The sequence below is a fragment of the Danio aesculapii genome, chromosome 2, assembly GCF_903798145.1.
Source record: "Danio aesculapii chromosome 2, fDanAes4.1, whole genome shotgun sequence".
In the NCBI taxonomy this organism is placed as follows: Eukaryota; Metazoa; Chordata; class Actinopteri; order Cypriniformes; family Danionidae; genus Danio; species Danio aesculapii.
The window spans coordinates 18,164,532-18,191,951 of NC_079436.1; the positions used below are offsets into that span (position 1 = coordinate 18,164,532).

At 37.0% G+C, this 27,420-nt stretch overlaps 1 protein-coding gene across 2 annotated transcripts in view; it reads left to right on the forward strand.

Moving 5' to 3' along the window:
- Positions 1-27,420, forward strand: part of dpydb (dihydropyrimidine dehydrogenase b) — a 291,123-nt gene that overhangs the window by 111,593 nt on the left and 152,110 nt on the right. For both annotated transcript variants that reach the window (XM_056474106.1, XM_056474114.1), the window contains exons 12-13: positions 14,382-14,566; positions 19,181-19,396. In XM_056474106.1, the coding sequence (XP_056330081.1) occupies positions 14,382-14,566; positions 19,181-19,396 (401 nt within the window). The remainder of the gene's footprint in view (positions 1-14,381; positions 14,567-19,180; positions 19,397-27,420) is intronic.

The window sequence follows — 27,420 nt, forward strand, 5'->3', positions numbered from 1 at the left end:
AGCCTTATGTTGTTCCAAATCTGAATGCTGTTATTTTCTGTTTGTGGAGCATTATAGCTCAAATTCTGCATTTTCTTTTGTTGAACACTGATCACTTACAGCAACACAAATTATACACTAATTAACTATAAACAGAAACACTATACACTGTAAAAAATGCAGGCTTTCAAACAATTCATTCATTTTGTCCCAACACAAATCATTTAAGTTAACTGGATTGAACATAAAACAATTAGTTGTCGCAGAAAAAACTTAAGAATTGTGTTTCAGCTCATTTTAGATTTAGATTAGTTAGATTAGTTTTTAACAAGCAGCAAAATATTTTTGAGTGCACTTGAAGAGGTGTTAAAAAGATTGACTTGACATCTTCATAATCAGGTCAAGTCAAGTTACGAGGAACCATATTTGGCAACTTCATTGACATTGATTACAGTATAATTTATTGAGCTATTTTATTGGTTCACAAGCCTTGTAATAACCCCCAGTAACACTCTCTATTTTCCAATGAGTATTTCAATGAGTGCCCTTTTAAAGGGTTAAGTGAAGTAAATTTAATTTATACAAATGAAGTTGAGGTAAAAAAAAATAATAATGAAAGCTATAGCTGTGATGTGACTGGGACGCTTGCCACAGGGTGATCCAAATGCAGGATTTATGCAATAATAAAGGAACGGTCAACACAGGGGCAAACAGATGTATACAGGCAAATCCAGAGACGTGGTCATAAACAGCGGATGGTCAAAGGCAGGCAGCAGACAATGTAAAACAAACAAAGCAAAGCAAAGATCAGTACATGGCAAGACAAGGCAAAGGGAAGCGTATCGTAATGTTCACTAACAGTATAACAAGACTCAGCAACTAGTGTGTGTGTATTTGTGTCTGTGCTGCTTTTAAAGTCCATGTCATTATTTCTGAAAAGCTTAATCTGTGTGTGTTAGCAATCAGCCAGGATTAGGAAACGGTGTGTGCGTGCAGTGCACAACTGGATCTTGGAGTCCATATAATGGCAGATTTGTAGTTCTATGCAATCTGTGTGTTTACCAGCGATCTGTAAGGATTAGATTGCTGGTGATTGTGACAATAACATTATTTGACAGAGTATTGACACTTATAATGAGAAATTTGGTTTGTTCTACTGAAAAACGTGGTCAGAAAAATATTCATGACAGTTATAATGGCCTCATGACCAATGTCAAAACCAACTACATGATGACTGCAAATAATGGTGACTTGCATTATTCTGCAAAACATTCTTGTTTATGACAGATTTATGACAGGTTACTTTATCTTGGGAATGTCAAGCTGTCATAACAAAGAAATCTTAAACAATTTCATCTTTGCATTTAAAATGAAATTTAAGGGCATCCATAAATCCTCCTTGATATTAATGGCATGTATTATCATAATTATGAAGGTGTCAGGTCATTCTTATGAACACCCCCTTCAAGTAAAGTGTTATCCAATAAATAAAAAAAAACAGAGTTGCCAAGACCATTTATAAAAAAAGCAGCTTTGGTCATTGTGCAACATTCATTTATTCACTTTCCTTCAGCTTAGTCCCTTTATTTATCCGGGGTTGCCACAGCGGAATGAACCGCCAACTAATCCAGCATATGTTTTACACAGCAGATGCCCTTCCAGCTGCAACTCCTCACTTCGAAACACCCACACACTCTCATTCACACAAATACACTACAGACAATTTAGCTTGCCCCATTCACCTATTGTGCATGTCTTTGGATTTGTGGGGAAAAACGGAGCACCCAGAGGAAACCCACACGAACACAGGCAGAACATGCAAACTCCACACAGAAATGCCAACTGACCCAGCCTAGGCTTGAACCAGCGACCTTCTTGCTGTGAGGTGACAGCGCTACCCACTACGCCTCCGCGCCACCCCTAATTTGTTTTAATATTTAATTGTTTTAATATTATTTTAATTGTTTCTAAAGTTTTAACTTCATTGACACATTGACAAGCTGCAATGCAACCAGCTCTGTGAGATCAGATGAGAAGTGGATTATTCCAGGAACCACAAATGTCCATGCAATCTTATTAGTTTAAATCCAAATACATCTGAATTGTTCACCAGCACTGATACTGACAGCAGCGGAAACATTAGCTAGAATTCAACAATGATCCAGTTATTTTAAGGGATGGTTCACCCACAAAAGAGTTCTGCCATCATATACTCATCCGTCACTTGATCAAAACCTTTTGGAGTTTCATTCTTCTGTTGAATACAAGAGAAGATATTTTGAAAAATTCTGGTTGCTGGGCTCTGTTGACTTCAATAGTGTTTTTTTCTACTATTGAAGTCGACTCCAGAAACCAGCATTCTTCAAAATATCTGCTTTTGTGTCCAACAGAACAAAGAAACTCAAATAGGTTTTAAACAAGTGAAAGGTGAGTAAATGATACAGAATTCATTTATGTTCATTTCAAATTGAATTTTGGCAGATCATATGTATTAATTGTATTTATTAATGTGTTAATTATTAAATCTATTAATTAAATGTATGCATTGTTTTGAAGTTAATTTAAACTCAACTAAAGCTACAATCAAATTACCATTTTTCAGACAAAAGTTTATTTGATATTATTTAAGGGCACCTATGATGAAAAGCGTCTTTTGGGAGCTGTTTGGACAGAAGTGCGTGTAGGTATAGTGTGTCCACTGTCATATTGGAGTGATATAAAGACAATAAGTCTCTTTTTAAAATTTTCTGATGTTAAAATAGGTTCCAAATCCCTGCCATTTTGAAGCCCACCACCACGTGACATAGGAGTGCGGTTTCCCTGCCCACCGAATTGATTGACAGCCCCGTATTAACATATATCTGTTGTGAAACATGCGCAAAGCAACTGATATTAAAAGATCTGTTTAGCTCGCTGTGATCATCAATCACCATCAAATGTGATCAAGAATGAGTTTTACAAGTTTAAAATGCTTTTAAAACAGCATGTTAACAAATTACAGTGATTTTACCATCTTTACTTTATGACCACAGCCGCATGTCAGTACAATTATAAAAGAAGACGCTTCAATCCCGGTTTGGAGATGTTAAATTAGGTTTATTTTGTACTTTAACATAACGGATATCCATACAGCAGTGGATAATAATGTGTATCCTGTCACATTTGCCGTCCAAAAACAGTACAAAGTTAAACGTTTGCGGTGCGCGCGCGCGCGCGCGCGTGTGTGTGTGTGTGTGTGTGTGTGTGTGTATGTGTGTGCGTGCATGAACTTTGTAACGACATTGGGTGTGACTCATAGTTGCAACTCCTCAACAAATACACCAAACGTGTTCTTACTGTAATATTTCTCACAAACGTTACGTGAGATCTGCTTCCTTCATGTCGGTCACTGTGCTGTTTATCTGACGCAGCCGAGGGTGAGATAAAGGGTGTTTTCACATCTGTGGTTCGGTTCATTTGGTTCGGAACAAAAGCAACAAATAATACATTGTAGCATTTTTCTGCAGTTTTTAGGTCGTTTTCACACCACACTGATTGCTTTGGTCCGAACCAGTTGAAAAAAACCCAAAATGCAGTCATGTGACAAAATCCACATTACTCTTTTTAGCCATATGTTATTGAACATATTTCCTAAACTGCTTTTGAATGATCAGAAGTAATGTGTGGAAAAACAAACCGGCAGACACAAAATGTCGCTTTTTACTATGGAGGGACGACTGATTGTATCCCTGGTTATAGTAACGTTTACTATATATTTTGTATACATCACTTTAGACAAACCATAAATTTCATAAAAAAAAAACAATGAATTTAACGTTAATGTATTGCAAATGGCAAGGCGCATCGCATGTCACTTCAGGAAGAGGCGTGTATTTATTTAGCTGCGACATGGTCATCTTCCGGAAATATTACCAACGATGCAATATTTTTCCCTCTCTTTCTCTGTTTAAAACTGTTGGTAAAGCGCTGTCAACAAATATATTTCCTCCACACCCCATAACATAGGCCAACGCATCTGACTATGGCAGCTGGATTAGTCCAAAAAGGTGTAGTACTTTTTGCGGTTGGGTCTGTTTTAGTTCGTCTAGTATTAGTTCTGTTTTAGCACCGCTCCAGGGTTCATTTGAAAGCTTGACCTCTTCAAGGAAGTCTCGGTACGCTTTTTTGGTCCACTTTTGGTGTGCTCTTAAGTGCGATTGATACATTCACACCTGCCCAAAAACGAACCGCACCAAGAGGGAAAATGAAGTCTAGTGTGATTTAACTGAACTAACTAAGGCAGGTGTGAAAGCACCTAAAGGCACACTCTGACACGTGGGAACGCTGGGTGGAAGAACTAGCATTAAAGGCACAGGCAACAAAAACAGCTACATTGTGTTGAGAGCAGAAAATTCTAATATTCTGAAAGGTCTAATAAATAATGTGATGGGTGTTTTGAGCTGGAACTTTACAGACACATTCTGGAGACACAAGACTTATCTTAAATCTTGAGAAAGGGCTAAAACAGGTGCCCTTTAAATATTATTATTATTATTATTTACACATACAGCACTGTCAAATCAAGTGTTGCTGCAACCATATCAACAACTTTCTTTAATTCAAGTCTGCATTTTTAATTTACCTTAGCATTTGTTGGTAATGCAGTTAAAATGAGGGATATGTGAATAATTGCATTGCAGTTTACAATGCTGCACCCCTAAATGTTCTGTTTGTGCTCCTGATCATACCTGTCAACATTGGGATGTGAAAATAAGATATGCTCACCATAAAATCCCCCCACCCTTATTTACAAAGGAAAAAATAAATAGTATACATTAGCAGCAAATAAATTAGCATGTCAGCTTATTAAAATCAATAGCTATTATAAAGAAATAGAATCTAGTTATCAATGCTCATTCATCTTTTCTTCACTTTATAACTTACCCATTCTGATTAAAGAGCAACTATTGAATCGCATTTATTTACATTTTTAGTGTGATTACATCAAATAACAGAGGTGTCACTTTAAAAATGCACACATCTGCTGTTATAACGCAAGCTTTTGATTGCTTTCCTGACTTTTTATGCTCATTTGGGACAAAATTTGTTGATAGAAAACCCACCAAGATCGACATCTTTAGATGTTATTATTACTGTGCGTTCCCACCAAAGGTGGTGAGAGCGTCAAAGGTCGCTCTGGCCGCCCTGGCGACAATGTTGTCTGTCTTCAGCTTCGGCAGCGAGAGCGTCAAGATTCGCTACATTGATCTCGTATTTAAAGGAGCCGTTGCAGCATATCATATCAGTTAAATTTCCGCATATAACATGCTTTCTAGCATGAAAATGTTGCACACTTTTTATCAAATTCATTTACTATGGAAGATCAAGTTGCATGTAGTGGGGCTTTGCTCCACTTAATTATCCAATGTGTCCATATGTCTGAAATATCCTGAAGCAGCAATACTGTTTTTTATTGGCACATGAGATTCCCGCTTTTTTAAAGAAAAGAATATAAATACAACATAAATATAACACATCAGTAATTCGCCAGTAACTTTTTTAAATGTATGTTCCTGTAAGAAATCATTACAAATAATTAGAAATCTGGTGACCGCAATAATAAAAACAGGACTGTGTTCTCTGAACTCCTCTCAAGCGGTGGACTTCTTCATTCTGATACTTTGACGCTCTTGCCACTTTTGGTGTGAACATACAGTTATTAATTATGTCTGTTCAAACATGCACCCAAAACCCAGACTTCCGCTGCACTTCAAATCGCGTGTACAGAATCCGTTTGGGAAACAGTTTCTATTTATTACAATGGAGCATGTCAGCTAACAGTCACACATCGCTATATGACTGTTTTGAAGATTGCACAGGAGGGGCGACGGCACCTGTAATGAAAAGAAAGGGAATCCCACTGTTTTTATATTTATTTTAAAGTGTTTTCATGCCTAAATAAAATGAAAGTACAAAACAGACTCGCATTTAAGTGCAAGGGGCGTCCACTGGTGGTTCAGCGGTATGGGTTGCATATAGGGAGGATCGGCTCATTAATGTTTATTGCCACCCTCATAGAAAGATTGAAAATAAGGGAGAAAAACGGGAAAATACCTTTACAGGATGATAGCGGGATAGAACTGTAAAATACGGGAGAATCTCAGGAAAAACTGGAGAGTTGACAGGTATGCTCCTAATGTTTAGTAAGGGGTTTGGGTGTTTTTAGGGCTAACAGTTGCTCTGGATCCCTGTGGTCGCTGTTTTCTCCAGTGCATGTATTGACAAATAGCCGTATACAGGTTTTCAGTAATGCACCCTTTCTTCATGCCAGCACATTCCTGTCTGCACTTCACACAGCGGCATGCATTCTATCTTCTAATGGAGCTTGGCAATGAGCAGTTGTATGAGAAGTTACTCTGGAGAGTACTACTGGATTCTGAGAGGAGGCCATTTCATTTAAAGGGAAGATCTCAGGAGTCCCTTAGATTTGTCACACTCCACAGCCTGTGTGTGCGTCCATGTGTGTGTGTGTGTGTGTGTATGAGACACAGACAGAGAGAGGAGGGGAGGAGGAAAACAAACAAGAAGGGTGTGAGGATGTGTTTCTTTTTTTTTTTTTTTTTTGCTGAAAGTGATGAGGCCGGCAGTCTTCATGATCACTGGAGCGTCAGGCGAGGAGAGCTGACGGAGGGACCAGGGGATTGGTCTCGAGGAAAAAAAAATGGAAAAGGAAAGGGAAAAAATACTCAACAATAACAGCCACAGCAAAAGCATCAACAGGGCCGTCAGGGTTACAAATTCCTCTGCTTGTCTCACGCAGGCATCCAGAGGGACTGTCATTTCTTCCTCCATCAAAGACATGTCTTCATTTTTCAGCTTAAACAATATCCAGCAGTCGTTAAGTGAACAGTTGCGTGTCCTCGGTGGCAACAAAAAAAAAAAAGCATTTGGACACTCTAAGATCACATGGGTGAGATTTGTGGCTATCAATGTATAGTTGTTGGCTTTGAATACATTAATGCATGCTGGTGTACAGAACTGGTAATTATTGATGACTCATTCTGCACAGAGTTTTGCTCAATCGGGTTCTAGAATGAGAATGGTCCTTCCCGTAAAATACCCTCTTTTATATAATTTAATATTAATTAGGGGAAATACTCAAATCCCAGGATACATACTAGGAAATGTAGTCATTTTATGTAATGTATAATTTACTGCATAAATGCAGATAGTCTGGTTTATATAAGTTTTTCCCCCCACTTCCAGTTGAAGTCAGAGTTATTAAACCCCCTGAATTATTAGCCCTGTTTATTTTGTCCCCAATTTCTAATTAACGAAGAGGAGATATTTTCAACACATTTCTAAACATAATAGTTTTAATAACTCATTTCTAATAACTGATTTATTTTATCTTTGCCATGATGACAGTAAATAATATTTGACTAGATATTTTCAAGAGACTTTTATACAGCTTAAAGTGACATTTAAAGGCTTAACTAGGTTAATTAGGTTAACTAGGCAGGTAAGGGGAATTAGGCAAGTTATTGTATAATGATGGTTTGTTCTGTAGACTATCGAAAATATAAAGCTTAAGGGGGCTAATAATTTTGTCCTTAAAATGGTTTTAAAAAATTAAAAACTGCTTTTATTCTAGCTAAAATAATACAAATAAGACTTTCTCCAGAAGAAAAAAACATCATCAGACATACTGTCCAAATTTTTCTTGCTGTTAAACATCATTTGGAAAATATTTGAAAAAGAAAAGAAAATTTAAAGGAGATTTAATAATTCTGATTTCAAATTTATATGATGTGCTAAAGCATATAATGTAATTGCATAACCCATATCTTACATATCCAGTCTTTATTTTTTTATTCCACCATAAATTATATATTATTGAATACAAAGAAAGGAAAAAGAAAAAGAGATTAGAAAAAAGAAAAGGAAACAACAGAATGCATTTGTGCCTGATTTCTTCATTTGTGGTGCTTCGTGGGAGTAGGCAGAGCTAACCCAGAGAGGGTTCTTTGTTTGCTATGACTCTGATTGGGTGAATTTGAAAAAAAAGGGATGAAAACTTTCACTGAATTAAACTGCTGTAAAAATGGATCAGAAAAAAGTTTTTTTCAGTTCTTTTTTAGATAAATCTGTTAGTTAACCTCAGTCCTGATCAAAACTACTAAATTGTTTAGAGAATTACAGGATTTTTACTCTTCAGTTGCCAAGTTCACAAATGATCTCACTGATTTGGTAAAAAACACAAACAAAATGACGTATTTTCAATATAAAAAGTAGTTGTGTAGTGGATTTTTTTAAACTTTTTATTACAGTCTTAAACATGTGAACAATTAGTAACACAATTAGTAACGCTTTGATGTGTTGTTAGATTTTTATTTTGTCTCCCTAATTTACTGTTGATGGCTGTTCTTGCCCCATTGATTTAAATTCTAACCACATGTGATAGTGCATAAATACACAGTCTTTGTTTTTATTTACCCCATGTAGTTCTGAGAGCTGAGATGCATATTTTGATTTTCTCAGACACATCACGGTAAGTGCGTTAAGGTCACTTTCACACACTCAGATACATATACACACACTTTAATTTGCTGTTATACTCCATATAAAATCCAGAAACTAAGCTCATTTTTTTACAAGCCTATCTAAAGTGGTTAATGGTGCCAACTGATGATCAACAGTAAAAAAATGACCAATTTTACCTCTCCCCAACAAAGAAAACCACCAATAATCAAAAATGCATGATCATATGGTGTCACTGTATTGCAATAAAAAAATGTGGTTATAATGGAGGTCAATGGGGCAAAAACAGCCACCAACAGTAAATTAGGAAAAAAATTAAATCAATAAAAAAAATGCATCAAAGGCAATGTTGTTTGACATGTCCAAGACTTTGATAAAAGGTTTAAAAAAATCTAATCCACAGTTACTTTTTATATTAAAAATACATCACTTTGAGTATTTATTTTTACCAAATCAGTGACATAATTTATGAATTTGACAATTAAAAAGTTACTATCCTGTAATTTGCTTGTAAAAAGGCAAATCCTGTAATTTTCTATGGAATTTAGTAGTTTTGATCAGAACTGAGGTTGCTGCAAAAAAATTGAATTAAAAGAAATCTGAAATATTTTTATAGCAGTTTAATTTAGTGGATGTTTTCAACCCTAAAATAAATTTAAGTTATTTAAAATAATTCAAAGTATTTTCTGAAAATATGTGTCAGAATAAGATTTGTCACCAAAAATCATTCTGCTAGCTGAAACACAGAAAAAAAATATTGCCAAATTAAGAATCAAACTCACCCCAGAGTGGATAAAAAACATCGCCAACAGTATATAAGGGCTAAATATAATATAATTTCCCCCTACTCAAGTGACGTGCTAAAGCCGGGGTGCAGTATTTATGTCTAACCCTGATCAAACGCACCTGTATTTAATTACCAAATGCTTATTCAGATCCTACTAAAGCTGCAGTCACACTGGGCTTTGTGTGTGCAAAATTCTGTCGTATGGCGCTGTGAAAAAGGGCGGGATTAAACAAGATGTTTAGACATTAAAAAAGCGAGCGATTTGCTCCATGTTTTACATTTCTGTCCAGAAAGGTCATGTTTTGATCCTCGATTGGTCTCACGTAGTCAAGTGATGCGATTTCGCAGGTCAGAGTTCACCAAGCTTGAACTTTGCACTGCAGCAACCTGTGAAACTTGACGCATGACCTTGCATTTCCGGTCTGACGCATTCGTGTGCGTGTGAATGGAAGTCTATGGGAAGAAAATTTAAGTGTGACCGTAGCTTTACTTGGTTTAGTTGTGTCTGATCAGGGTTGGAGCTAAACACTGCAGGAAGGTAGATCTCCAGGAACAGGACTGGGCACCCCTGTGCTAAATTTGGGAACCATTTGTTATTTTGACATAATTTGGAGTGACCGACTGAAAGGGAACAGTATCTTTTTCACAAGCTTAACCAGAAATGTATGGTGCCAGAATTTTTACACAATTTATAGTTACAAGGGTACAAAGCCCCATATTTATTTATTTATTTATTTATTTATTTATTTAGTCAGTTAGTTGTCTAAATAGATTCAAAGTATTTTTGGCAAAATGCATATGCTATATGTTAATGTCATCATGGCAATGACTTTTATAAAAACAAGAGCAAAACCTGCATATACAGTACGCACATTTTCAGAGTATTGAGAGACTGACACAATTAAATAATTACAGCACAACTTTCTTGAAGATTCAATCATTCTTAGCAGAATCTTGGGTGAAGCAGTTTTTCAAGAATTCACCTGTTAAAAAATAATATTGAGTCGTAATCTGTCTTTAAAAGCTATGTTGTTAAAAACCACCACCTCCATGGAGAAAATGAATAGGATTTTTACCTTGGGGACCTGAATGTTGTGCTCTGTACTATACCTGCACCTGACTAGTGAATAGCGAATGATTCTCAAGGCTATGAATGGTCCATTCAACATGTTCCATCCAAACCAATGCACAATACAGCATGTCAGTACAGTCTCGATACACAATACACTATGTCAACAATAGAAAGAAACTGTAAGAATGCCATTGCATTAGATAACAAAATATTAGAACAAAAGGCAAGCATTTGAAAGACAAGTCAGTTTTTTAGCCAAACATTTAAAAAATGAGGTTCATTTTGTTTTCAATTGTAAAAGTATCTGGTTTGTGGAAGTATCTTAATGGAAAGTGAATATGAACCATTAACTGCCAGGACCCCTGCATGACCATGAAGAGAAAAACTTCATACAAGCATTCAGAAGTCCTTGGATGTGTTAAAATGGTAAATGGAAAGATATGTTGTATTTAGGTGGGAAAGTAATGAGTGCAGGGTTTTATTTAAGTGCCATCATGTGCTTGAATTTTGAAGGTATTCTTTAGTGTAATTCAATGCACTCCTGACGATTAAACAGCATCTATTTACAAGTGTCTATTTGCTTCAGTCTAAAGCTGATATTAAATTGTTCAGTTTCTCGAAAAAACTACCTTGACACAAGATGTAAAGTCTACTTTTGGTCGCACTGAAATGTGAAATTAATCTGTAGCATCATGTAGAGCTCTGGGTCAGGAAGTTCTCAGAAGATACCATTATGCTATATTAGTATTTTTGAATTTTTTTTTAAAAGGTAAATGAAGGTGCAGGTTATACAGTGTGCTGTTAATTGCAGAGCTCCTCTATTAAAAATGAAATAAGAAAAAAACAAGAGTTCAAGCGTTAGCCAGATCAGAAATGGCTAAAGTAACTCAAAAGTAATGTAACGCATTACTCACCATAAAAAAAGTAACTAACGCATTAGTTACTTTTTTGGAGAGTAACTCAAAATTGTAATGCATTACTTTTAAATATAACTTTCCCCAACACTGTTTACAGTGGTCAAAAATATAATCGCTCAAAGGTATGGTCACTTATTCTGAATCTATTTAAAGGAATACAATTTTTTTGTTGTTGTTTTTTTTTTTGAAGAAATATATATGTTGCTCTAAATGAAAATGTAAACATTTTCCACTAGTATTTTGACATTATATTGTCATAAAAGTTATTTGAAACAGACATTTCATCATTTTTGTAAATTAGGTAAATGCCAAAACGCATTGCCTCATGCTTGATCTAGATATTTATTTTGTAATACATAATTTAATCTTGTTCTGAACATTAAAACTGTATATTAATACTGTATTAATCCAATTAAAGGGATAGTTCACACAAAAATATAAATTCCACCATCAATTACCCATCTTTGACTTCCAAACCATTTTTTTTTTTTTTTTTCTGAAGAGAATATTTTGTTACTGTGCATTCACCTCAAAAGCGGCGAAAGCGTCAAAGTAGCTGGAAGTTATCCATTTTCAATGCCGTTGATAAGCATCGAGCAGTGGCATGGCGCATGGTCAACTGTTGAAAGTTGAAATCAAGTCAACTTTATGGTAATGAGCTATAACGCGTTTTGGCAGCAACCAGTCAAAATATAGAGGTCCACCACTTGAGAGGAGTCCAGAGAACAAACTCCTGGGAACTTTGGTTCCGAGCACAGTTGTTCCCAAAGGGATTGATTATTGTGGTGGCCAGGTTTCCAATTATTTCCGATGTTTTCTTACAGGGATACACATAAAAAAAGTAAATGGCGAGTAGATGTGCATTAATGTTTTTTTTTTTTTTTTTAAGTGGGAATCCCATGCTAACTATAACGACAATACAAAACAGTATTGCTGCTTCAGAATATTTCAGACATGGAACCCATATTGAATAAGTGGAACAAAGCCACACCACACGCAACAATGTAATCTTCCACGCTAGGAAGCATGTTTTTATGCGGGAATTTTATTTATTTATATATCAGGCCGCTACAAAGGTAGTAGCTATTCTTCCTGGGGTCCATCGAACACAAAACAAAATTACAATAATACATAACAACAAAGACCAATAAAAAACATAAAAACCCAAAATTCATACATAACATTCAGATCAACAATCCAATATTATGCCATTAAATATTTTTAACGGTTTAAACCTCATTTTACTTGTTACAAAGCATGTAATTTCATGCAATTCATTCCATGTTTTCATTCCTCTATACATTACAGTCCATTGCTTTGCATTCGTTTTTTAAACGAGAAGCAAAAAATTTCCTTTCGATGAATGCCTGGTGTTAAAAGTATGACTAGCATTATTATACAAAAGTTGACAGAACAATACAGTGGAACTTTTGACACAGAAATATTTCTTATGAAACACAGCAGAGAAACAATTACCCTATCTTCACCAACAACCAACCTAAAGTTTTATGCATTTTCATAATATTAACTCTTCTATTGCAGTGTAAAATGAGTCGTGCCGCTCTTTTCTGGACTAACTGTAATTTCTTTACTTGATGAACTCGACCATACCACTGGACCGTAATCTAGATAAGAAAGAACAATTGCCTGAACAATTGAGAGATACAGTACTGTGGTAAAAATTGTACACATCTCTTAATAATTGATAAACCTCTTGCCATAACTAGTACCATTTTATCAGTCTGTTTTGACCACTTTAACCTACTATCAAGAAGAACTCCAAGAAGCCTAATTTCCTCTACCTGTTTAATCGGCACACTCATTACAGACAAATTTAACTGGTTAACATTTAAATTTGATCCAAACACAATACTTTTGGTTTCTGTCAAATTTAAAACCATCTTCAAGAGTTCACATTTAGCTGATGATTGATTATAAGCAAGTTTGGCATGCTGTCCAGGGAGAGAGCGATGAGCTTTAAAGGTCCTTGAGCCCTGGGCTCCCTCCCATTTGCAGGGTGAGAGGGGAGCTTTGAGCTCAGGTAGATCTCGTCAGCTCCCCCTTTTTGATAAGAGCTGATGACTAAAAGGATTGCTATGATAAGATATGCTGCTGCATGAGAGTTTGACAGTAATGCTAAATTTAGATTGATCAATTAACTTGTACTGCATGTTTTTGGAATGTGGGAGGAAACCAGAGAACCCAGGGAAAACCCACGCAAGCACGGGAAAGACATGCTAACCTTGCACAGAAATGACAGCCGGCCTGTTGAAGGACTAGAACCAGTAACGTTCTTTCTGTGAGGCAATAGTGCTAACCACTGGGCCACCGTGCCTTCCTATGAAGGGAAAGGTGGAGGAGTAGGGATGTAGGGAGGGATTCTTCAAATCGAAGATGACTGTAGTGAGAACCTGGCTCTTTATAGTGGGTTAGGAATTTTCTGATTGGTGGATCATACATAGTTAATGCAGAACCAGCCGTGTTCAATCAAAATCACGTGATCCTCTCGAAATTGGTTTATAAATAAACTTCTTATTATTCTGTCACTAATTGTAACTCCTTATTTAAATCAGCAGATAATTTTTCAATCGATGCCGCTGGTAGATTTAAAGTTGTATCATCTGCATGCAGAACTGCCTTGCATGCTGTAAAGCCAAAGGAAGATCATTGGTAAAAATAGAAAATAACTGATTTGCTGCAACGACCCCTTTAAATACGAGATCAATGTAGCGAATGTTGACGCTCTCGTTGGTGGACCTATAAAGGCAGACAGCGTTGTCGCCAGGGTATAAACCCCTTCGGTGTAACCGCACAGTTAGAAACCTATAATCATTAGCATCCATAGTAGGAAAAACAAATACTCTACATGCCAATGGTTAAAGATTTTCAACGCTATTCAGAATATCTACTTTTGTGTTCAACAGAACAAAACTCAAACTGGTTTGACTCAAGTCAAAGGTGAGTAAATGATAGCACAAGTTTGACTGAACTATCCCTATCTATCCCTTGCTAATTAAAAGTAAGTACTTCTTTAAAAACGGGTTATACACTATACATGCAGTCACTCTAACCACTCTGCTCTTCTCCACATTGTGTGCTGGAACAGTGACGAAGGCCCTGGATCCGATAAAGCTGAACCGATGGGGGACTCCTGAGGTGAACAGTGAAACCATGCAGACCACTGAACCCTGGGTGTTCGCCGGCGGAGACATCGCAGGCTTTGCCAACACCACCGTGGAGTCTGTCAACGACGGCAAACAAGCTTCCTGGCACATCCACAAGTACATCCAGGTGGGCTCTCCACTCAATAAGCCAATCCATCTCATTCTGCATTTGGACGTCTTACACAACATACTTAGTGTTTGGCCACAGTTGTGTAGCTCTGAGAGGCTGCTTCACATTATGAGTCAGTGCCAGCAATTTTCAGCATTAGCGCAGCACTCAAACTTTTACGCTCGCAGTTTTTATAGCGAGGGCATTATTCCACAGGGATGCTTTTTTTTGGGTTTGTTTGTTTTCCCTCAGGGTGACTTCTTGAGCACTTTTTGGCTTGGAGTACTCAGATTCTTCCTTCGTTTTCCTATTAGAAGACTGCGATTTCTCTGATTTCGCACACAGACCTAAGCGGCAGCATAAAGAGCAGGTTCACGCAGAGGTTAATCGCTAATGTAACTGTGGCCAGAGGAAGTCACGCTGAAGTGTTTGTTCGGCAAATTCATCCCCCTACCCCAGCAAAAGCATTCTGTAATTCTGGACTACAGAGAAAGAGCTGTTCAAATATTTGCTAATGGGTTCAGCGGTTCAAGATCACGTAAATCATTGGAAGATACGATCCATTTTGTGGTGGGTGTTGTGTTGAAATTTTGGTTTAGGGCCTGGTGTATGGATTTTCAGCAGGGAAGAGATGATGCTCTCTAGCAAGGGCTGCTTGTTTGTTTGGATTTTTAAACTCACGAAAGCTGTGTTTCTGTGCTCGTAGAGAAGACCGGAGGCAGTTGTAACACAATAAATGTACTCAGTCACAAACAGACTAGAGTGATGACACGTACTCAGCACATGCTCAGTGCAGCCTCTGTCTGCCGGAGAAAAATAAGGGCCATCATTTCTGCTTGTCAACAAAATAAAAAACGACTTTGCGGCGTGAAAGTGTTCTTTTTATATATGTTCAAATCTTTTCTTTTGCTATCTAAAGTTTTAGACATAGTGTGTTGTCTAAAATGAAAACAAATGACACATTCTGACACTTTAACGAATGACTACTGTGTAGGATTTTATTATGCCTGAAAAGAGGATGCGACAAATTTTGAAACAGAAAGCAATTCAATGTATTTTTAATAGGTAAGTAATATTTGTAGTTATTGTATATTTTATCATAGGTCACACTTACAATAAGATTCCATCTGTTAATCTTAGTTAATGTATTTACTAACATACTGTAAGTTAAGAATGAACACTAGCACTGTCACCTTTTAGCAAGAAGGTCACTGATTTGAGTCCCGACTGGACGATTGTGCGATTATAGTTTGAAGAATAATGGTGTAACAGATCACAAATTTCACAGTTCGGTTCACACTAGGGTTTTTGAGTCATGGACCGGACCATTTTTCGGATCAGAAAAAAAGGGAGGAGACAATGTCATTTGCTTTCCATTTGAACAAAAATATTACTGCAAAACCATTGGTTTTAACAAACAGAATTTAGATCCTGTAATTTTAATAAAAATAAAACTCAAGAAAGAACCAGCTGAAAAAAAAGGAAAATATTCAGTACGAAAAATGATCTTTGATCTACTGTTACTGTAATGTTAAATTTATTTTCAATTAATCATTCAACATTTCACATGAAACAATTTTGTTTCATTATAGGTGTATCGTTTGTGATGGTTGTTTGTCGCCACTCATTGGTTTTGTAATTGCTACAAAACTCACCAGGGTCAAGTTCCATTAAACGGTGATTTTAATCTTTACCATAAACATCAGTGTTTATATCTAAACTATAAACTGTTCTCCCAGTACTTCTGTGTTATTTAATTGCTTGTAACTAACTGAAAAAGTGTAAAAACTGAATCTTTCTCAATCAAACGCAGATTTGGATGCAGTGCTTTGAAGGATTAATAAACATTCAATTCAATTCACCTTTATTTGTATAACACTTTTTCAATGTAGTTTGTGTCAAAGCAGCTTCACATAGAAGATTAAAGTAAATTGAAACAGTGTCAGTTCAGTTTCAGTGTTTAAGTTCAGTTCAGTTTAGGTCAGTTCAGTGTGGTTTAATATTCACTACTGAGCGTCCAAACACTGAAGAGCAAATCCATCGATGCGCAGCTCTACAGGTCCCGAACCATGCAAGCCAGTGGCGACAGCTGTGAGGAAAAAACTTCACCTATTTGGCTAAAAGTGAAGAATTAAAAAACCTTGAGAGAAACCAGGCTCAGTTGGGCACAACCATTTCTCCTATGGCCAAACGTCTTGTGCAGAGCTGCAGTCTAATCGCCGGAGGCTGGAGAAGCTGGATGTCAGCGAGACTCGTCTGTCCGTGGAGCGTCACAGGAATCAGTCTCATGCTCTCCACTCCTCCATGACCACCACAGCAGTTGCTCAGGATACGGCCTGGTCCAGGATTATGGAAACCTTGGGATCATCTTGTCGCGGGTCTTGGATCGCATCAGTGGTGCTCCATAGTCTCCGGGGCCTGGGGATGAGTATCCCCAGGTGCAAATAGAGAATAAAGAGAATAATTAGCGTAGCTGCTGTTCGTAGTGTACTGTATATAAACGAAATGTAAAAACCTGCTTGGAGCACATTAATGTATCATACCATTATGTGATGCATTAAGTGTATGCTTCACTGAGGTATTAACATAGGTCTTTAATCTAGTTTTGAACTGCGAGAGTGTGTCTGAGCCTCGGACATTATCAAGAAGGCTATTCCAGAGTTTAGGAGCCATAGATGAGAAGGCTTAACCCCCTTTACTTGGCTTTGCTGTTCTAGGTACTACCAGAAGCCCTGAGTTTTGAGATCTTAAAGAGCAGGTTGAATTGTAGCGAGACAGAAGGTTGGTTCGATAAACAGGAGCTAGATTATTTAAAGCTTTATATGTAAGAAGCAATATTTTAAAATCAATACAAAACTTAACAGGCATCCAGTGTAAGGAGGATAAAATTGGGGTGATATGGTCATATACAGACCTGGTATGAACTCTGGCAGCTGCATTTTGTACTAGTTGAAGGTTATTAATAGAGGATGCAAGGCAGCCAGCGAACAGAGCATTACAGTAGTCCAGCCTAGAAGTCATAAAAGCATGGACTAGCTTTTCTGCATCTGAGATGGATAGCATACTTCATAACTTAGCGATATTTCTCAGATGAAAGAAGGCAGTTTTTCTGACATGGGATATATGATTTTTAAAAGTTAAATTGCTGTCTAATATAACACCCAGATCTTTTATAGTAGAGCTAACGCTAACTTTGTATCCCTCTAATTGCAGTTCGAGTTGTGAGATCTGCTGTGTACAGGATTTAAGCCCAATAAACATATGCAAATTATTATCATTTATCATTTATGTTGCACGTGTTTGGATTGAGATCCCGATATTGTAATGTTTAATTGTGCAGCTTTACACTAAACACACTAAACACACAGCAACAGAAAACACTACCTAAGACACTAACACTAAACTAAGAAAGCAGTTGGGTAGGTCCCACCACAACTATTTCAATCATCATTATATTTGACAGGGTAGATAAATGGCTTTCAAACACATGATTTGGATGGCGCGGGAGGTGATCTTTCTGCTATTGTTATAAATGTGATCCATTACACCCCACTAAAGAATAATCACGGTTTCGCGGTTATTACTATTATTATGCATTCATTAATTTAAAAACACTACTAATTTAGGGAATCACATGAAAACTCCTTATGTTTATAGTGTTATTTATTGCTGCCCAATAACCAAGCAATACAGCACAAAATAATATTACAAACAAACAATAGTCTGTTTCTCTTTGCACATAAAAATAAGTGAATAGAATTTTGGCAGTAAATGACATGAATAAATTAAAGTATAAATGAAGTAAATAACTAAATAAACAATAATAGGAATAAGCAACAAAAAAGTATTTGTCTAATGTAAATCTAAGCTGCATATTAGCTGAGTATTTCCCTTTTATAGAGAACAAATGGAGTCAAAGGCTGTTGAACCTCTTTCTGAAAGGCACTTTTGATCAACTATATAAAATTGTTTGGTATTTTTATTTTGTATTTTTTTTCTGTCTTTGGAGTAGAAATGTGTGTATTCCATACAAAGTATGAAGCTGATCGGTCAGTTCTTGCCATGAACTTGCTGTGCGCTCACGCCATTCTTTCAACTAGGTGAGCCTGTAAAGCATGATACAAGGGATTTAAAAAGCATAAATATTCCTCACTTTAGATTAGGTCACAAAACTTCATAAAGTTGAGTTAATAAAGTATTTATTAACATACATAGTATCCATTATTATACACCTGAATAATAAGATGTATAAATGATAATTTAAGTAGTTTTTTTTTATCATTTACTTTCTCATTCTGAAGGATTTTAAAAAGCCACCTACTACTATTAAAAACAAAAGTTTTGTAAATAATGCAATACTTAAATTAGTAATGAAAAATCAACCAGTCATAAATTATGAAAGTACAAATATTAAGCACATTATAAATGTGGTAATAAGTCAAGAATACAGCATGTGTAGCTGCAGTTATAAACTGCTTACTAACGTTTAATAATGTAGAGTTAATGCTTAACAAATAATGAATTTCTTAGATGCTAATGCTTAGTAGATGATTTATAGTGTGTAGTTATTAGAAAGTGTTACCACTTTTTCTTATTTAGCAGAAATAATTGTTTGTATTTATTTCTCTGCAGTCTCTTCATGGTAACACAATAAGCGCCAGTCCCAAACTGCCCTTGTTCCACTGCGCCATCGATACAGTGGACATCAGTGTGGAGATGTGCGGGATCAAGTTTCCTAACCCGTTTGGACTGGCCAGCGCTCCACCCACGACCAGCGCTGCCATGATCCGCAGGGCCTTCGAGCAGGGCTGGGGGTTCGCCCTCACCAAGACCTTTGGCCTGGACAAGGTATATTTACACAACGCAGCAAATCAACATGGAGAATGCCATAGGCTGCACACGCACTCGTGGCAGGGTTTGGGTGGTATGTTTGTGTGGGAAGTGCGCACTGCATTGCAAAGTATCAGCAGAGCAAAGTCTTTTGTACAACATCACACAAACTGAAACCTTGGCATAAATCCCCGAAAGGTCATAAGCATATGAAAGCACCAACACTGGGCACTGCTAACAATAATGCAAGCCTTTCCAGCTTGCGAAACAGCGCACACACACACACACACACACACACACACACACACACACACACACACACACACACACACACACACACATATGCACACACTTATAACACCAGCCATAATGAGCCACATTCTGGTGGCTTTAAAAAAAAGAGCTGGAAAACCAACAACCCTCCCATTAGGCAGCCATGCATCTGCCTTGTTAGCAATGTAACATTTGTTCTTGACAGGAGGTAAAAAAAAAAAACACGAAACAGGCATGAGTTGTTTATTGAACTCCAGCAGAAAATCTTTTTGTTTTAATTTACTTTCTAATTCAAGTGATGGGAAAATTAATCTGTAACATCTGTTTGTTCTGGGTTTACTGGCAGTCCTTGATTAGTGGAGCTAGAAATGGAAATAGAATTAAAAAAAAAGAAAGCAGAAGAGAGCGCAGGGTTTGAGTCGTATCAGATGTCACCATGGCAACAGCAGGAGGCGTCCGCGCAGCTCTTCGATCAGAGCGTCACTTTCACAAAGAATTTTTCAGAAAGCAAATGACAACATTTAAAGTTGCTTCAAAGAGTAATGAAGTAAGTAACGAAGGAATAAAAGAGCGAACATTTTCAAAGAAATTTGCCGGTGCCACTGGAAAACTCCAAATAGTTCAATATTTTTGAAGTATCTAAATGAAGTAAATAAAACAATTTATATGTTTAAAAGTTTAATACCATTAGGTTCTTATGGAATTCATAACTTGTTGTATTTAACCATAGAAGTTTGTGATGTCGCTGTTGTTTTTAAAGCACTACTACTACCTTTACTGCCACTACTTTTTTATTTAACCATTTTTCCAAACTCAAAATGCTGTCAATGATAAACATTAATACATAATAAATGTTAAACAATTCCAATTAACAGTACAGTATCCACATCAATAACCACTGACAATGATTGAATCTGAAAATGTGAAAACATACCGTTGGGAAAATAAGCATTGAACATGTGACTATTTTTCTCAGAAAACAATAATTCTAAAGGTTGACTTAGATCTTTCATCGAATATTGGTAACAACCAAATAAATCAATATACGCAAGGAAAACAAAACTAATTAGTTTACAAATTAAGTTGTGTGTAATATAATGAAATGACACAGGGAAAAAGTATTGAACACATGAAGAAAGGGAGGTGTAGTAAACAGTGAAAGCCCAGACAGCAGTTGAAATCTCTCAATAGTTCTTCAGCAACCCTCTGCCCTTCGCCATTGTAAATGAATATTAGCTGCTTCAGTCTTCTACATCTGCATTACCAGGATGATAAAGATGAAACCAGAGATGAGAAAGACGAAACCAAGATTACAGCAAGACAATGATTCAAAACACAGCCAAAGAAACTCTCAAACGGTTTCAGAGAAACAAAATCAAGCTGTAGAATGGCCTAGCCAATTACCTGACTTGAATCCAATAGAAAGTAAAAAATCAAGATCAGATTTGGTAGATGAGACCCACAGAACCATCAAGATTTTTACACTCTGTTGAAATCTGTGGGGAAAAAAATCACACCTGAGCAATTCATGTCACTTAATTTTTCCATATGAGAGGCATCTTTAACTGCCATCACCAAAGAAAAGCCTTATATATAAAGTATTAAATACATTTTAGCAGTTCAGTACTTTCTCATTGTGCCATTCCATTGTTATTACACAACTCATTTTTCAGATTGTTTTGTTTCATTTTTATGTTTGTATTTTTTTTTTTTTTTTTACCAAAATCTGGTTCAATTCCATGTCAACAGCTCCTTTAGAAATATTATTCCCAGGAAAACACATGACACATTTCCCCCACTTTACATATGTCTGATCCAACAGTCAGATCAAGTCACCTTTATTGCTATAGTGCTTCATAGAACAGAAAATCAAGTAAAGGTTCATCAGTGTGAAACAAGCTCAATACATCAGGCAGTTACTCAAAAAGAAGTTCAGTGTTCAATGCTGATTCTGTTCAGCTCTGCCAACCCCCGACAAAACAAGCCAAAGGTGATAATGGGAAGGAACCCAAACTAAATCATAAGAGAAGCATAAATTTTCAATGCCAATGATGAGACAAACCATATGAACATCCGCAATCTGAAGCAGCAATCAAGCATACACAGCGTGTTCACACCAAAAGTGACAAACCAACCCCCAAAATAGTTTGTTACATTTTAGCAGGGGGTATGTTTACCATTTTGAAGATTCTAAAAAATTTCAATTTAGGAGGGGTCTCTTAACAGGTGATGTTAAAGTGGAGGGTGGGCTTATTAGGACGCAATTTCTACGTGATGAACTTTAAGGGATTTAAGGGTGAGGTGATGAACTAACCAAGGGACATCTGACCCTCTGTAAAAATCAACATAGGCTAATTCTGAAAATGTAGCCCTATATACATTCCTGGAGATCGCAAATTATGTAGCCAGAGCTACGTATGGCTGCATTTTGTCTTTAAAACGCATGCTATGGGGCGATATGAGGCCGTTCCTTTTCCTGCTTACCTCCGTTTAGACTGCTTTCTCGTTGTTACCAGTTTGTCCAGTAGCTCGACAGGTACGTCGACGGACTTGAGATGCAGAGTAGAGTTGACCATGTCAATGGGGTTCGAGTCTGATGAAGAACAGTTCCAGAAAGCAGGTAAGACAAAAACAAAAGCCAAAAAATTTAAATAAACAGGTAAATAACAGGGTGAGAATATGATAAAATCTGAAAACATGGTAAAAATCAGGCAAAGGCTTTTCTTTTTCTGGATTGTTTTTTAAAACACTGCGCTTGAGTTTAGGGAAGTGTGTGGGCGGGTCAATCGGTGCTTTTTAAAGTACTATTGGTTAGGTTTAGGGAAAGGGGAGGGTGGGGGGATCGGTTGGTTGGTCAGTCAATCAGTCAACAGCGGCCTCTGGTGGATTTACCTGAGAATAGCAGGCGTGAATGGCACTCGCGAGAGAAATTTGAGATCTGCAAAAGCATACACAGTGGACTCAAAAAAACATACCTCCTGGGCCGTATTTTGCTCTATCCAGAAATGTGTATAGTGGTATGTTTTCAGAATGAGCCTGGGTTGGTAAACGTTGCAATTTGTAGTAGAAATTGGAAGAAATTGCCATTTCTGCATCTACTGTCGAGTCTGGCATAAAATCAGGACTATTTAAGCCTTTGACAAGTATGATCACATTAACACGAATAGACTGTGTACTGCGTCACATGATCAGCTTATAAATTAAAATCTGCTTTCCTGTAATGGTTGGTGATAAGCCAGAGAAAGAGATGTGTGGTGCTCTACATAAATTACAATTTTTATTTGGCTTGTAGTTTACACACTGTTGTGTATAGAGATGATCATAATAACTTTTTTAAATAAATCATAATAAGACTATGCTCTTTATTAAAATCAGACATACACCTCTAAGATTTTTTTAGACAGTTTAACCCAGCAGCTTTGATCTCTCCACTGCTTACTTGACAAACATGGGAAACACCCATCATGCATTCATTCATTTTCTTTTTGGCTTAGTCCATTTATTAATCTGGGGTCACCACAGCGAATTGAACCGCCAACTTATCCAGCATGTTTTACACAGCGGATGCCCTTCCAGCTGCAACCCAACACTGGGAAACACATACACTACGGCCAATTTAGCTTATTCAATTCACCTAAACTGTATGTCTTTGGACTGTGGTGGAAATCGGAGCACCCGGAGGAATCCCACACAAACACAAGGAGAACATGCAAACTCCACACAGACATGCCAACTGACCCAGCCGGGGCTCGAACCAGCGACCATCTTTCTCTGAGGCGATCGTGCTACCCACTGCGCCACCGTGTCACTATCACCCATCAATGGTCAAATAATATGATCAATATTAATCTGTTTAAATGATAAAATGCATGTTCTTACACATATTTGAGAATCATAACATCAGATATTTAACAGTATTACCAAGATGTTTGTCAGTATTTGCAGAAAAGGGGAAAAATAAACAAAAAATGATATGTGGGCTGTAGAGTGTCATGATAAAAATGAAGCATCGGATGCCAAACTTTTTCCAGGTTTTTCCAACCCATTCTAAATAAAGGTCACATTAAAAAACTTACACAGGGGGTCAACAGGAGTACTTAAAACTACAGGGGTTTTAGCTTGATTTATGCCTAAGTTTCACCTCGAGAATCGGAGATTAAATCTTGTTGAGGACTTTGATTGGTTCCGATTCTCGGCGAAGATTATCTGGTAATGTGAGCAGTTTAAAGATAGAACACACATCGATGCCTCCCCGATCATATAAAACATATATACAGGATTTTAAATCAAGCTGATCACAGCTGTTTCAACCTATTCCGCATCACCAAAGCCAAAAACTGGGTGGAATTGCTTTGGTTTTAATAAATAAGTATAGGCTATATGATTTTTGTTTTTAAATAATCTTAAAGTATCCTTTTTTATGAGCCAGCTTTAACATTATTCTTATACTGGTGTGCAGATATTTGTGATGTGTAGCGGGTAATAAATGTTGCAAGTTATCTACATAAGCCAGTTATCTACATAAATCTGCATTTTTTTCTGTGATGATGATAAAATATATATATATATATATATATATATATATATATATATATATATATATATATATATATATACTATAATGTAATAATATAATAAATATAATAAAATATATAGAAAATGTTAAAGGGTGTGATAGGGTTACATCTATATATGATCAGTAGGGATGTAGATCATTTAGTCTGCTAAAAAGTATTACTTAAAAGCACATTCGCTGAAATACGTCGCTGACAGAACATTTCTATGCAGTGTACTAATTCCTTCTGCTAGCAATAGAACTATACAAAACTATTTTGTTACATAGATATTTAAATGTACAGCATATATAATTTGAATCATGTACATATATATTTTATATCTAAATATATATATATATATATATATATATATATATATATATATATATATATATATATATATATATATATATATATATATATATATGCAAACATGCAAATTCCACACAGAAATGCCAACTGACCCAGCCGAAGCTCGAACCAGCGACCTTCTTGCTGTGAGGCGACAGCACTACCTACTGCGCCACTGTGTCACCCCTTCTGTGATTTATTTTTGTAATTTTTAATTTTTTCAAATATTTCCTAGTGTTTAACAGAGCAAGGAGTTCTTTACAGTGTTTCCTATAATATTGTTTTCTTCTGGAGAATGTCTTATTTGTTTTATGTTTTATTTAAGCAAGAATAAAAGCAGATAAAAATCATAATAATAAATCCATACAGGTCAAAATTATTAGCCCCTTTAAGTATTTCTTTGATTGTCTACAGAATAATCCATTGCTATACAATGACTTGCCTAATTACCCGAACTTGCCTAGTTAACCTAATTAACTTAGTTGAGCTTTAAATTACACTTTAAGCTGATTACTGAAAAATATGAACAGTGTCTTGAAAAATTTGTTGTAAAATATTATCATATTCAGCAAAGATAAAATAAATCAATTATTAAAACTATTGTGTTTAGAAATGTGTTAAATATGGGATTAATCATGATTAATTTTTGCAAAGCACAAAAAATAAATAATTAATATAAACCAGTTAGGTTGTTAGCCAAGTGATTTAAACCCTGAATTTTAATTGCAGTGCATCCCTAATGATCAGTCTACTTCAGCTGTTTCTTTGCAGATGTTTGACAGTCACGTGACTGATCTCACCTCACTGGATAATTCACTCATGTCAGCAGCATATCCTAGCTAATAATCATTAGGATCTTACACTGCTTTTGGTGAGACGAGGCCATATTTCACTAAACAGAACTCCACATGTTGGAACGGCTGCATTGAAACACTCTCTCACTTTCATTTGCTCTCACAGGCAGAGTCTCCGTCATTAGATCACAGAGGGCTTCCTTATTTTTTAATATCCTGTTCTCCTGAGCCTTGCTGAGATGTGATGTCCGTGGAGGCCACTGCGCTGCATCGATAGCATTCGGAAAATCCTGCGATTGTCATTCCGGGTGTGAAAATAGGCACTCGTGTACGTGTGGCGTATAGCTAATTTACCTAGCACTAACAGGGGCACTGAGCAAGCAGGCGGCACTTTCATTAATTATAATTAATGAGATGCACTGCATATGTAAATGTTTTATTTTTCCCTTCTGTCTCAAGACGCGAGTCCTTTGGGATTTGGCACCACACTGACTTGGAACGGGAACGGTTCTGCACGACAGTTATCGGCACTTCTCTTTTATTCCTAGCGTCTGATGATCTAAGCGTCCGGTGGCCCTCAGATCCATACGAGAAGGCCATTTGGTCAGATCGGAGCCATCAAATGGCTGATGGGATCTCTGATGGATCAGAACCTCCAGGCCCAATTAGCCTTTTAAGTCGTCTCTGTGTGAGAGACTTCACACAGTGTCACACTCTTCCTCCACGGTGTCGTTGCAGGCAGGCAGGCAGCCAGGAAGTGGCACGTCGGAGCGCCGGAGGGCTAAGGGGCCATCACTCAGTCAGCGCTACGCTAATTGTACATGAGAATGAATGATGGCTGCTATTGTTCTTTTATGCGAGGTTGATTGCCTATTACTCGTGTTCTTGAGCTCACACGAGCGCTATCCTGAGCCGTCGCATCAGCTGGTTGGAGATGATGTTAATGCCGGCTGATTTTTGATGGAGTTCATTATGCCCCTGCAGAGTCATGATGAATCTTAAAGTTAGCGAGAAAGGAGGTGAGCCAGATTTCCCGCGCGCGGAAAAATACATCTCCCTCTCGCTGACACATTCATCATAACATTGTCTGGGCTGCTCCTGACAAAGCTGCACAGCTATACCCACTTTCCCCTCCACTGATTTAGCTGCTTGGTTATGGATCGGAGTGGAGTGCAGAGGCAGAACTCTCGCTCGCTTCCTGCATGAGAAATAAGCCCATCCCCTGCTGTTTAAAACACGTTCAATCATTGTCATGGCTTAGACAGGAGCTTATCACACCTAAGCTTTAAAACACACCACTCCGGGCTACGAGACTTAATATCTGCAGCATAAAACCGGGACGGCAGAGCAGATGAGATCCACATCTCCTAATTAGCCTCTAATTGCATAGTGCTTTGTCCAATTAAGTTAGTGTTTATAACGGTGGGTGTGCGCACATTGTGTTCTTTCTAGTTCACTCTCCGAGCTATCTGACTGATTGATTTGATCCGCTTGGCAGATACTGTCATGTAAGATTTGGTAAAACATGTAATTGAGTGGCTGCAGTATATTCACACAAGCAGCGCTCCAGATTGACAACTGCATTTATTAACAGGTTTGACTCATAAAAGCTGCGTTCTGGCAGATAGTCTGTGGGAATGACAACCATATTTAGTAACTTGGTTGACTCCTACGAGCTACGTTCAGACAGTATTTGAGATTGACAAGCATATTTACTAACAGGTTTCACTAATAAATGTAATGTTCTCACAATCAGCGTTTAACATTGACAGCCATATTTATTTACAGGTTTGACTCTCAAAAGCTACGTTCTTTGATATTTGATCATGTTTACTAACAGGTTTCCCTTCTAAAAGCTACTTTCACACAGTGAGTGTTCATAATTCAGGGTCATTTTTATTAATAGATTTACTCTTAAAAGCTACTGGTCAGATCCTTGTGGTTAGCACTCAACATATAGAACCAAGGGCGTAACTTCTACTATACACACACACACACACACACACACTTTTCAAAATTCTGATTGTGTACCCCCACTGTATGAATTTTTTGGCAGATTTATATTTTG